This window comes from Seriola lalandi, unplaced genomic scaffold (genome assembly GCF_002814215.2).
Source record: "Seriola lalandi dorsalis isolate HSWRI2012SDOR001 ecotype SW California unplaced genomic scaffold, Sedor1 jcf7180002054230, whole genome shotgun sequence".
Lineage (NCBI taxonomy): Eukaryota > Metazoa > Chordata > Actinopteri > Carangiformes > Carangidae > Seriola > Seriola lalandi.
Genome location: NW_019524783.1, coordinates 78593 through 92206, shown reverse-complemented (window position 1 = coordinate 92206; position 13614 = coordinate 78593). Strand labels below are relative to the sequence as shown.

The window sequence follows — 13614 nt, the reverse complement described above, 5'->3', positions numbered from 1 at the left end:
CAGGCGTCTAATACCGTTCAGTAAACAGTGGAGCAGAGGACATGCTTTGCACACAGAAAGTATTATGAATTATTTGTCATCCTGGATCAACACTTTGCATTTGCACTGTAGCTCATGATTTACACACATTACTAGAAACACTGCATTAGACAGTGTATTATTATGTCCACAGTGTTCCCATCTGTTGGACGGGGCACTTTGTTTCCTTTCTACTCACTCCTCTGAGTATTGATCATTGATTGAATGGCTTTTCCCTCCAGCGTCTCCCCTCTCTCCACTGCAGGACTTGTCATTTCTGAATCATGACTCTGTTGTTTTTGTGGGGCCCGTATCATCTGTCATTCATGAATTCTTTACCTGTCATTTCTTCGTCCTCCTCTGCACATTTCTCCTCATTCTCATGTTTCACCGCGTTTACTCATTCAGACTTCTCTGCCTTACCTTTTTCTTCAAACATGATCTTTCACTGTGCAGACGTCCACACTTTCTCTTCCACCCCTCTCTCCCTCCTGTCTTCATTGTCCATTATCTCAGAGAAGTCAATGTTCAGATTGGCCACTTCTTTTTTAGCCACATTATGACAGAATCCTCCCTGTCTCCAGTGGTTTGTTGCAGTCCCATTCTTCCTGCAGTGTAGGCAATTTTTTATTGAGTTTCCACTCTATTCCATTAAATATTCTCCCATCTGTTTTGTTTCCCCACTTGTAGAAGAGCTGAAGTCTTATATCATCGCAGATCACGTCTCCCCTGAACATCTGTCTGCAGTCCAGCAGCATTTTTCACACATTGAAGCATCTGTGCTCCTTCATATACTGGTGGAAGCTTTGAGGCTTCACTTATTGCAATGCACACTTTAAGAAGTTCATCAAACTTATGTCAGGTGATTTAATCAAATGTCATGTGACTTTTGGCTCTTTTTGAGGTGACACAGCTCAGAAACAATGACATAGTTAAATAAAAACTAACATTGGCAAAATAAGTCTGAAGAAGTAAGAATTTCTTTTAACAAACTGCTTTTTTTTCAAGACTTTGGTGTCTCACATAGAGCAGAAACGGCAGGCATGAATAACTTTGATTTAGAGTTGCGTGGCATCACAAGATGCTACACAATTTGTACGACGTGTAGACAATTTAAAAATAATTAGTTCTAGATTAAGTAATCATAACAGGACCATCAGTTTAGAACAGCAGTGTCGATCTGTAATGAACATACAGAATGTAAGTCTGTCTGAGGGGATGGAAATGAAATATTATTTAACCAGATAAGGGGATATTCAGAAGGAAACACTTTGGATAGAACTAGCAATTTATTATGTAGATCTAGCTAAAACTAATACAGTGTAATACAACAGTAAATCCTCCTTCAGGAAGATTAGAATATTGATTAAACTGTATGATCATTTTGGAGGTAGTCTGTGTAGTTTGTGGTGGTCTTGAATTGTATTTGATTAACCAGAGAGGTGTTTGTTATTTAGACTGCAACTGGGCAGAGGCTGCAAAGAATAATAATGAGAAGACGAAGAAAAATAATAATAAACCTATCACAAGTTCCCGGAGTGAGTTCAGTCAAAAACCCAAAGATATTCAATTTCTTATCATAGACAACTTAGAAAACCCATAATGGAGCTAAAAGGAGAGTGAGTATTGGACTTAGATTCATTATATGGTAAAGAACTCTACTCCAAATGACGGTTAATGTCCGTATCTGCTGGATGGCAAATAGGCAACTGCATGTTAATATGTTACATTATCAACTTTAGAAGGTCATAATATGTCAGATGTTGTGTTTGCAGCTTGTTCTGTTGTACCCAAGTTGGATGATTGAAGACGAAATGCCTTGGAAATGTTGAGCATCATACAGTGATATGCTTTGTCTCTGAGAGTTACTTACCATAAAAGTAAGCTTGCGGCTGTAATTCGGCGCTGCGCTTGTTGTTGTGCTTGCCACAGTAGTAAAGGCATTCAGCACAGTAGCTTCTCAGGATTTGCTCTCTGCAGGTGATGCTGTTGGCCGTCCGCAGAGGCCAGATGACAGCATGGTTTTCCCCAATGCAGTCATGAGCCAAGACACCAGGCCATCTGTCAGATTTAGCTTCCAACTGCGACCTCCTCATTCCCCCAGGAATTCACTTTATCACTCACTCAAGAGGCAGCTCGCTCGTTCCTTCCTCTGAATGGAATGTACTGGATATTTTCTTTAATTAAGGTCAGAGACTGCAGACTCAACACAGACCAGGTGTTCTTTGTGACCTACACTCGTGGACCTTCTCCATCAGTTGGTGAAGGTATTTAAAGGGATCTTATTAAAGGGAAGTCTCCTTCATTCATATGCATATTTGATCATGGAGATTATGGGATGCCTCGAGTGCTTGCATGTGTATAATTACTGCTCTCAGGCTGATGTTAGGATTTACCTCTGGTGAGTGAAGGCTTGAGTTTCATGATGCTTTTCCATAGCCGGTTACATGGCCTTTTGGATTCAACATAAATCTACTATACAAGGATTGGATTTCCCTGAATGTCAGGACAAGTTGGATCTTGACGCCGTCAGTTTTATGCTTTTTGAAAGGTGCAGTAGTCAGATTTCACACTGCTCCTGTTGTCCCTCCATTTTCTGTTCACTTCCCTTTCCCCAGATATTAGATTGAGTCATTGAGCACCGCTGGAAGGTGAACAGGTCAACTCAGCCCAATTAAAAATAACTTTATTTGATACTGCTGCTCGGTAGTAATTAAGAGACTTAAGCTGGATTTGGTTTTATTACACTGCTGTGCTGCAGTGTGCTCGCAGGAAGATTATACAGTTACACCATGTGTTACATGCACTAAATGTTTGCTATATCTTTTTTCTTTCTGTTATATGTTGTTGCATGCTGTATCACTTCATATGGTTCTGCAGATTATTTGCTTGATTAATCAGTTAATTATAAAATGTCAGAAAATAGTGCAGTTTGCCCAAGTTTCTAAATCCTAAATTTACATATTCCTGTTGTTTATTTTGTCTGACCAACAGTTTAATCCAGAAGGTATTCAGCCAACTATCACAGGAGACCAAGAAAACCGAAATATCCACTTCAGAGTGGCTCTAATCCGATAATTATTTCAAAGCGACAGGAAACATATGAAGTTCCCAACTTTGTTTTCATGCCAGCAGTTCGGGGGGGTCCTGACCCCCAGCATGGGAACCATTAATATAAAATGTATAAAAGTTAAGGGGTTGAAAACTGTCCTCATCCACTGTGAAGGTAAATTCTTCATTTTTAGATGCTTCCTGACAGTTCACTCAGAATAAAGCAGGCTGTCAAATTAACCTTGAGGATGACAGGTCTGTATTGATCTGCATGTAGATGTGGATTTGTAGAGTCTTGACCTCTACCACACTAAAAGGTTTATAAAGGTGGCCTCTGTTCTCCTCCATCCTCGTCTCCACTCCTCAATATTATTCATTCAATTCAGGCAAATCTCATCCAAGGCTATTTATAACGTTACATTTCTGAGACTTTTATACTTAACCCAGGTACCTACCCAGCCAGTGTTACTTCTGTACACTGTTAGGTTCAAGTCAGGTCCTCAGGAATCCTATTAAAGCTCCTTAAAGAGGTTAGTGTGGCATGAAAACACACAGCTCTGTGTGTTCAAGCAATTCAGCCACTGGATCGTTCTGTTCTGACTGAGGCTGAAGCAAGATATAGATCAAACAGCCAGGTGGAAATATCTGCTTTTGGTTAATCTAGTGAACTGAGTACCTGGAAACGTAATGTACTTCATTTCATTAATGCAAAAATGCTGTAAATCCAACGATGAAGCAGACCTGTTCATTACCGTATTGATTGGAAACTGATCTTATCATTTGGGTCAGGTATCGGACAGATGTGACCGAACCACATTAAATAAAGTTTTGTTTCTGCACTGCTAATTTACTGCAGTGGGCTTATGTTTCTAAATGCATTTTTCATCCTCTTCCTGTAGTAGACATGCAATGTAATATTATTCATAAAGTTCATTTAACAAAAGCCAAATTAGCCAAATATAGGTCCTACCTGTGACAGATGTGAAATGTCTGCATCTCATTTGACTCACGTGCTGTGGTCATGCTCTGATCTGCATAATTTCTTGGGCTCAGTCTTCATATCTCTGAGCCATGCTTACGACGCACAGATTGAGCCAAATCCTTTCACAGGTATTTTTAGTGTAAAACCAGAGGATGCTGCCTGCTCTATGAATATTTACAGTGTAGCTGTATTCACCTGCCTGTTAGCCTGTCGTCTTATCCTATTTAATTATAAAAATCCAAAACCTCCCTTCTCATGCCAGGTGGTTGAAAGTTGTCATGTTTTATTTAAAACTGGAGAAAATCAAATTTATGGTAATTTTAGGAAAATAGAATTATAGAACCTCTCTTATATTCAATATTTCCATGGTTACTGGGATAACAGTGACTAATAGTACTCTTATGTACAGGTCTGTAAGGTCCTGTCAATGAGTTGTATGAACACATTTGTTTTTATGTGTGTGTATGGAACGTCTTTAGTCATTTTTATTTATTGTATATCCAAAACAATCAATCACTCAAGAAAATAATCTGCCAATTAATTGATGATTGAAAATAGTTTTCAGCCAGTAACCAACACGACCATGCTTGAAATATTGTTGAGGCATTCAGTGACCCAAGAGACTTTCTGTGATGAATCTCCTGTCAATAGTTGTGTCTGGCAGAAGCATTGATCATGAAATGGAATGACACCGACAGAAAAGGACGAAGGTGAATTGATGACCATGAAAAGTTCATGCATGAATAATCTCATCCGAAAAACATATTGCCTGTCCACACATGGAGGCTCTCTCAGCGTTCAGCTCGTGAAATGGAAGGACTTGTTGATTATGGTGATTACATACTTATCAATTCATCATCCAGTCTATGAAATGTTCTAACTTAAGACGAACTCCCGTTAAAAAGTTGCCTGACTTCAAAGTGATGTCTTCTTCAGTCCGACAGCCACAGAGTCCGAATTAATCATTTCATTTTAATAAGCAAATTTCTTGGAATAAAAGTATTTTCAGCTGTAACTGAAACCTGTTGGTTTTCATGTCATGAATTCGTGAAAGCGATGAATATCAGGCTCTATTTTCATATTAACAATGCATCAAATGAAGTGTGTGTGAAGAGGTTCGGCTCAGAGAATTATCACCCAACAAAGCTAGTGATAAACTGTTGAACATAGTGAAGCTAAAGATGTTGGTAGAGACCAAAACGGAGCTAAAAGTAGAGTGAACATGGGCATCACATGGGCACTATTGGCTCCAGATGAGCACTGATGATGCTCTGTGGTTGCTGGATGTGTAAATAGCCAACTGTTGGCCATCATGCTTATATTTATAGGGAAATATTTTGAATAAAGTATTCGTTTTTTAGGTTGTTGAGGATTTGCCCCCAAGTGGCCGAAAAATATGAATGCAGCTTTAAAATGAACGTAATGACGAAATAAACAAATAGTGACAATATGGACAACAATTGTATTGCAATGATTATCACAGTGCAATCACATATTGATCATCAGGTCATAACAACAAGGTGATATAATTAGATTTGGAATAAAAAGGGTAGAAAGGTTTGTCGACTATCCATGGTTTCAGCATCAATTATCCCTTCAGTAGCCCCATCTTAGTTTGGCTCCGTCCTGACTCACCACTCCCTCTGCATGCACTGCTGGTACTGAGCTGACCGACATGCACATGGCTCCTTCAATGCATGGCAGTGATAATTAGGCCCCGGAGGATATCCGTGAATTGACAGATTGATCATTTTGACCCAGTGAATCCAGGCGGTGCTCAAGGCAACAAGTGCACATCGACCTCCTATTTCCACTGAGGGCTTTCACTGTTAAGGTATTAAAGTCTGCAGGGTTCTGCTGTCAGTCAGCTGTGTGTGTGTGTGTGTGTGTGTGTGTGTGTGTGTGTGTGTGAGTGAGTGAGTGGAAGAGAAGAGGTGTAGGAAGGGAAATTGGTTTAAAAAAAAAAAAATGCTACTTTCTGGAGAGAAAGTAGTTTTTGTGATGAGTAAAAGTGTGATGATATGATGTGTATCTGTGCATTTGGAGGATATTCATTGTACAGCTTTGGTCTGACTTCTGCCCCCCCCCCTCTTGTTTTCCTGGTTGTGTCCTTCAGGGCTGCAGTATGTTCACTTCAGTGAAGGCCTTCGAGGGGCAGCAGTACTCCACCCTGAAGAGGCAGTGCTTGCAGAGTGGCCTGCTCTTTGAGGACCCCCGCTTCCCCGCCACGGACGACTCGCTGTTTTACCAGGGCAACAGGATCGGACGTGTGGTCTGGAAGAGACCTCGGGTAAGTTTGTTTGTGCAGTGAAAGAGTTTCCGCTGATGAGAACAAATAGATATTCTTTGGTTTGTGGCTGCTGATGGAGCTTAGTGATCATTATCGGCCCCAAAAGTTTCAAAATAGTTCAGTCTGGAGGCGATTTAACGCCACCGCAATGTCTCCTGTTTGTGGGCAGGAAACCAAAAAGTTTATCGGTATCAGCGCTTCTGATAGCTTTCCAAGTGTCTGAGACAAAATGACAATGAGAGCACATACAGTATTTCATATTTGTTTATTTCAATTATTGATTTATTTTTTAATTACTCATTGATAATCAAGCCAAAGCCAAACCATTAATAGAATATGTGTTGTCATTGTGATTTGATGTCATTTTTAGCCACACTAGCGCCACAGATCCGTCTGTCCGTCGGCCTGTTAAATGTATATCCATCTACATCTATCAACAACTATATGTTAGATTGTCATAAAATGTTGTGCAGACATTCATGGTCCCCAGATGATGAACTGTAGTGAATTTGGTGATCCCCCCAACTTTTCCTCTTGTTTACATTCTTGGCTTTTAGTGAAATGTCTTTGCAGCTGTTGATTAGATTGCAATGACATTTGATTCAGAAAAATCACTTTGGTGACCCAAGCACTTTTTATCTTTTACCATCATCAAGTTGAAAAGTTTCAAGTTGTCCAGTACTTTGTTTATGACCAAACACCTGCAAAAGTGTCATCAACCTCAGCTGCAGTTTGTGATAATAAATAAGTTAATAATAATTGAGTATCTATCAAAAACAGACATTACAAAGTGTTTCACAACAGAAAATAATAAATAAGAATATATAAACGTACAGGATGTATTAATACACACACTGACACTCATGTGCATGTAGCTGGAAAACCAAGACTTGACTTGAATGACAAATGTTACTAACTTGACCGTTGACTGCATAAACGAAACCTCAGTACCTGGTCAGTCAGGAAGTGGTGTCAGTTAGTCTTCTTGTCAAACCCCCTGTAGATATATATCGTTTTGTACAACCGGGCATAAATGGTGAGCAGTTATTGCTCCTTTAAAACGTTCAACCAGGGAGCTCTCAGTGCCAGAGGTCCCTGCAGGATAAGAGTTTGATGATCTACATTATGACTAATCATTTATAATTTACCAAATAACATTATGTCAGTACTCATTAATCGCTGCTACACTCTGCTCTTCGGTCTCCTCGTACAGGCCGGTACTGTATGTATGTTTCAGTGGCACATGATGTCAGAAGCAGGGCCTCAGGATTTAGAGAGCTGACTCCCCTGCCGCTGTTATCCCCCTCACACAGCAGGCTGTGGTTCTGGATGGAGTAACCTCCTTCTGCCTGTGTGCCGCTGCAGCGACAGCCAACGTGCATTGCCATGGAAACTGGGTCACACAGATTATATGTTCTGCCCTGTGCGGATGTCAGTCATGCAGACTGAAAACTGGAAGAAGTCAAGAGGAGAAAAGCAGGAGGAGGAGCGGCCTTTTCATTTGTGTCTTCACTGACAGCGGTTTATGTTGGGAGGTTTATTAACGCCAAACAGGCACGTTTGAACTCAGCATTTCTTTTATTTTGATATTTATCCGCTGCTGCAGACTTGGACTGTAATTCCAAAAGTTTCTATTTTTAGTGAATTTACAAACGCAACAAAAAATGAACCACTGGAGGCAGCTATTAGTGAGTAAAGGAATGAAGTTTGATGCTGAACATGCAAAGTTTCTTCTAGACTGGTAAGTAAACAGCTGATAATGCTAACGGTGGCTATGTAGCAATGGCAAAAACTTAGTTAGCCAGTTAACTCGGTTGCTTTTTCAGTTCCTTAGTAAAACTCACTGAATTAAAAGTTGTACATCCTGACAACAAGATGTGGAGGAGGAGCAAACTACACAGTACAGAGGAAATAGACAAAGAGTTCATGGGTGTTGTTGTGAATGACCAGCTAAACCTGTGGGTGGTCACTACATTACCAAGCATCTCAAGTATCTCACAAAGACACAGTGATGAATTTTGCTGAATACAAAAGCTGAATGGAACCAACCAAGAGACAACAGGAAGGCAAAACTCTGAGAGTAAAACTCATTAAATTTCACCAGCACTTCTGTTTCAGCCTACCAATACAAATTCACTAAAAACCTTCCCTGTTTTTCTCTCTTCTTCCTAATGGTCTCTGAAAGCTCATCATCAATGCAGTGTTTCATTCAGGGGAGCATGATAATGAAGTCTGTGAGGATCCTCAGTCAGCCAGGTCATGGTCATCCAAGACAAGTTGAATTGAGGGCAACTGGACTGAGGAAGACTCTTGGATGAGAGGTGAAACGTCTCTTATTATCTACACCCAAATCTGGTTTCCCTCGGTTCAACTTGTCTTGGATGATAATGAAGTTAAATTCTAAACTACTTAAGCACGGAGTGGGTTTGAGAAAATGAAATGTGCAGAACAGTCAAAATTTAATGAAGTTTCAGACAAAACCTTGTTTAAATTATCACACACACATACACACCCATTCTACAGTGCATTTCTGCACAGTCAAGGTTAAACATTTGGGTGCTCCCAACTCCACACACAGTACAATATGTAAAGGTGTTAGGTGTTACGTGTAGTTACTTTCATAAATTGAAAATTCCCATAATGATCCTGTTCGGTTTCTACAAATAACACAGGTCTACATCTGTTGATATTTTGCTGATATTGGGCAATTCTGCAAAACCCTGGATTATTTTCAGTGACAACGTTTTTTAACATCCAGTACCAAAGTTCTTGCTACAGTATTTGTAATACTTGTTTCTCTTGTATTGTGACACAAACTCCAGTCTCCTGCCACTGCTTCCATGCAGACAGTAAATAGTGGTAAAAGTTTCCCAAGTAACTGTCCCACAGAAACTGCAGATAAATGAGTGAGTCCTGAAGGACTGTCATATGCTCATGTGCTTGTTGCGAACACGGCGTTTGTGAAAGTGGAAGTGATCTGAAGTTGCAAATCGTAGCCTGCCTGTTGCAGATTCGACGACTGGGCCTCTGGGCTGCAATTAAACGTGATACTTCAGGTCGTGCTTGTCAAAACTGTCAGAAGTGACGATGATGGGCGCAGCTCGTGGTCCTGGTAACCCGGTGAAGGACTGTGATGTAGTGATTAATGGGACTCTTAATATTTAGAGCTATGTAATACATTGTGAATGGTATGGTGTACCTACAAACATGGTGTGATTTTCAGCTTTATGTGTTTGACTGTCGGAGCGCAGTGGTGCAGATTTCCATACATATCCGAATGCAGATATAATTTTTAGTGTCCTTTTACAGCTTCAAAGGGAAACTCTGGAAGATGTTGTTTTTAAAAGCCTGTCAGCAGCAGTTTGATATGTAGCAGCAAGTGGACATTTAAAAAAACAAAATGGTAAATCATCTCAATGGATTCCAGCTCCCAGAGAGGCGTCACATTTTATCTGGGAGCTTCTGAATCCGCAGTCTCCACCAGTAAAAACAAGGCACAGGTGTTTTCTGACGGGGGAAGACGACACTTGTCTTCACCATCTTTTTATCTCATTTAATCTGGAATAGATGAGAAATGACCTGTAGGGTTGAAACTTTTAGTCCTTTTGCGTTGCTCTGAAACCAGGTGGCCATTTTCCTCTGAGGTTTACATACAGTGATATACTGATTTATGTGAAACATATGTGGAACAGCTGATCATTTATTAATTGACCAACCATTGGAGTGGGGCCCTTTTATAACTGCTATACCAACTTATTAAGCAGCTGCTTGATGCTTGATTACCAGTTCAAATTTTTATCCAAGTTCAGTCATCTTACCAACAAGCTAGCAACAGTAATCCTCCCTTACTTTGGTTGTAGCAGCTGCAGTTCTTGTGAGCTTTCCTCAAGACTTGTAGCTGTTACACATTAAAACTAATCAATCACATTTTAATTCTATGTATCAATAGAGCAGTGACGATGTCCCTCTGTGGCTTTGTTTAGCTGTATTAGCGAGGACCTCTACAAAGCCATAGAGGAACAACCAATCACAAACTTCCCTGACATGTTTTTGACCTAGTAACAAGCCAAGATAGGATCCTGATAGGCCAGTACAGGGGGGGAGGGGAAGGGGGTCTGTTTCCTTTCTGTGCTCCATGTTTTCCATAGAGACAAATTGCATTGGTGTTGGGAAATTTTGACTTTGGAACATTCAGATTTTATGGATATTGCTTTCGAGAATACAAATAAATATAAAAGGAGAATGATTTATCGTTGGCCTGCCTTAGGGGCTCAAGGACCCTGACAGTTCCCCCACTGTAATTTGTCAATAAAAACCACAGCGAGGCGGTCGGTGATGGAGGAAAGAGCTTCTTCTTAACCACAACTCTCAGAGCTTCTGGTCATAACATTAACTGCCAGAAAAGCTCCATTTCTGGTTTGAAGCAGCAAACCTCAGTCTCAACAAGATGTCTGTTCAACTTTCTGTATGTCGCCCAATTTCACAAATTTATTTAATGTTGCTTTACAATCTGTACAAGACTCTCTGTCCTTAGACCCTCGAACTGGACAAAGTAAAACTCTGGAACAACTGATTCATGCAGCACTGAGGTAGATTCTGAGTATAAATTGAAATATTTTGGGTTGAAAGGTTAGATTATTGTATTTTAAGATATTTCACAGTCAGTCGAACAGTCCAAGTGTCAAGCTGCTCACAGTGTGAATGCATGGATCTGAGAGGCTGTGCGATCAGTGTCGGGGTGAAGGTTCACAGGCTTAAACCCCCTCAGAGCCTGTTGTGCTCGCTGTTATCCTTGCTCAGATGCATCCAGGCGATATTTATGGCTGCAATGAAGTCCCAGAGGCAGAGCGTGCGAGCATAAAGAGCAGCCTCTAATAAAACGTCCCTCCTCCCTGTCTGTCTCTCCTCGTCTCTCAGCCTGTCTGTCTCTTTCCTGCTGCTCTTCTTCTCTTCCTCTGCCTCCATCTCTTCCTCGGGTTTGTGGTGTTTATGATATATACTATTTGATTTATATTGGAGAAGGAAGGCCACCACGCCTCCTGAATGAGTCAAAAATGTACATTTAGTTCAACAAGAAGATACTGCGATTCCTTTTTCTTAAAATCTCCCTTTGTGTATTTGTTCTATGCTTTAATTTCAGTAACACTGAGACATGAAACTATGCAATTTCAATAATAACTGGACAAATGTAGGCATTGTAAGACTTTTGACTGGTAGTTGACTGTTTTGTTTTTACAGTGAGGCGATGGAAATTTGAGTTTTCAAAAGCATTTATACCAAACTAGCTTTCCCTTTTTAAATACATTTTGATGCGTTGTGGGCAGAGTTGCTTGGGATGCCCCGATCTGAGCCACCTGATCAGATTTTGCTGTTGATAGTGATCTGATGAAGTGGATCATGTATCAGGTACTAGTTTTTGAGCACTAGTGGTGCTATGGATAATGTTTCAATGAGCTGGTGCTCATTCATATTGTATCTTACGCAAGCTTTCCTGCTGCATTTCTCACTATTGCACTGATCCACACTTGGTCGTGCTAAGAAATGCAAACAGATAAGAAGAGGACTGCGAGTTAGAAAACTTGCAAGTTGAAAAATATTTTAAAAATTATCTTGGCAAATGTTTTTTTTTGAGTAAATGGATTCATCACGCAGTGTGCTTTGGCAGGAAGCACACTGAATGTATGTATACAAGAAAACTTCACATTCTGGCTTTCACCCTACAGGGATCTTTGGATATGTACTGATGTATTCCACTTTTTTATGTTCTGTGTGTTTGTTCTCATGGCTGGTTGTGTGTTTGTGCGTGTGGCTGACAGATGGAGCTGAGGACGGCTATGAAGCTGGCAGAAATGTTCTCAGTAGCAGGGTAAATGATTAGGCTGTGCTCAGCCACAATATTCACATTACTTCAGTGTCTGCAGGGCCCGGCAGGGATCGATACTCTATTACTCTTCCACCTGAGCCAATCCCTGGATGGCAGGCCACCACAGGGAGCCCTCGCTGCTGCTCAGACTCCCAACAATCAATGATGTTGCGGAAAGAAAAAAGAAAAAGAAAAAAGTGATTAGAGATCTTAACTCCCGCATCGGTCAGACACCGTTTCACAAAATCGCGCTGACTTACACGTAGGGACAGACACTGGAGGCAGGAAGCACCTCGGTGCGGGTCTGTGTAATGGGAGAGGGTCCGCTGCTAGAGACTGCAGGCCTCCAGGGAGCACTGCAGTGGCCACTGCTTCTGATTAAAAGTTTGCTTTTGCAGCAATCAGCTTTGCAGAGTCAGCAAATTACTGACCTTGGTTGTATCCTGTGTGTGGGTGTGTCCATGCTTTTGGCTCCCACACTTGAACATATGCCATTGTGTGTATATGCTGTGATACGCTCATATGCTTTTGTAGGTTTAGCACTAATACTGATGCTTATGATTAAAGCAGGCATACAGAATTCTCAGAGAGAGGCTGCAGCTGGTTGGTAGCGTCAGTCGGTTTCTAACCACCGGTTACTGTGCTGCTCTGCCGGTATTCAGCACCTTTACATTAGCATGTCATAAAATATTTACTTTCTTCCATACGATCTATTGGAGGGTAGAAATGTCGTCAGTCTGTTCCCAGGTCGTCCACATGCAGAAATATTTAGTTTATTTTTATTGTAAATAAATTCAGTAGAACTTAACCCAAGTAGACTTATTAATAAGGTATTGATTATAGATATTGTGCTGCAACTATTTACTAATTTTATTATCAGTCAGTTTAAAGATGATTAGAATAATCATTTAACCTTTTAAAAGTAAAAAAAAAATTCTCTCAAGTTGCTACAGTCCAGACGCTACAGTGGCGTCTTCAAATTCAAAAACTAACCAAAAAGACAGTTATAAAATAGTGAAAAGCAGTAAATCCTTACCTTTGAGAAGCTGAAATGTTTGACACGTTTTACTTGATAAATCACTGTCAACATTTTTGATTTATTTATTTTGTTGATGGAGTCCTTGCAGCACTACATTAAAGCGGCAGGATTCACTCCCTGCACATCCTGTTTCATGTGGTGGAAACAACCGAAGAACCGTGAGACACTTAATGATCTTCAGGACCATAACTGTGACTGTTCAGACTAACTGCATACAGTATGTTTTATTTCCTCATAGTGTACCGTTTTCAAAATCAGCAAACTTTATTGTTTCATACTAACAGGAAATTAACTTTAACTGAAACAGCAAAATGTTATTTAAAAAAAATATATATATTTTTTTTTGTTTCCTGAGACGTCCCTTGAGCTTT

At 40.4% G+C, this 13614-nt stretch overlaps 1 protein-coding gene across 1 annotated transcript in view; it reads left to right on the top strand.

The window, feature by feature from the left end:
* Positions 1–6167: 6167 nt before the first annotated feature.
* capn5b (calpain 5b) overlaps positions 6168–13614 on the top strand; it is a 38043-nt gene continuing 30596 nt past the window's right edge. The window contains exon 1 of the mRNA XM_087173454.1: positions 6168–6341. Within this exon, the coding sequence (XP_087029580.1) occupies positions 6177–6341 (165 nt within the window). The 5' untranslated portion in view covers positions 6168–6176. The remainder of the gene's footprint in view (positions 6342–13614) is intronic.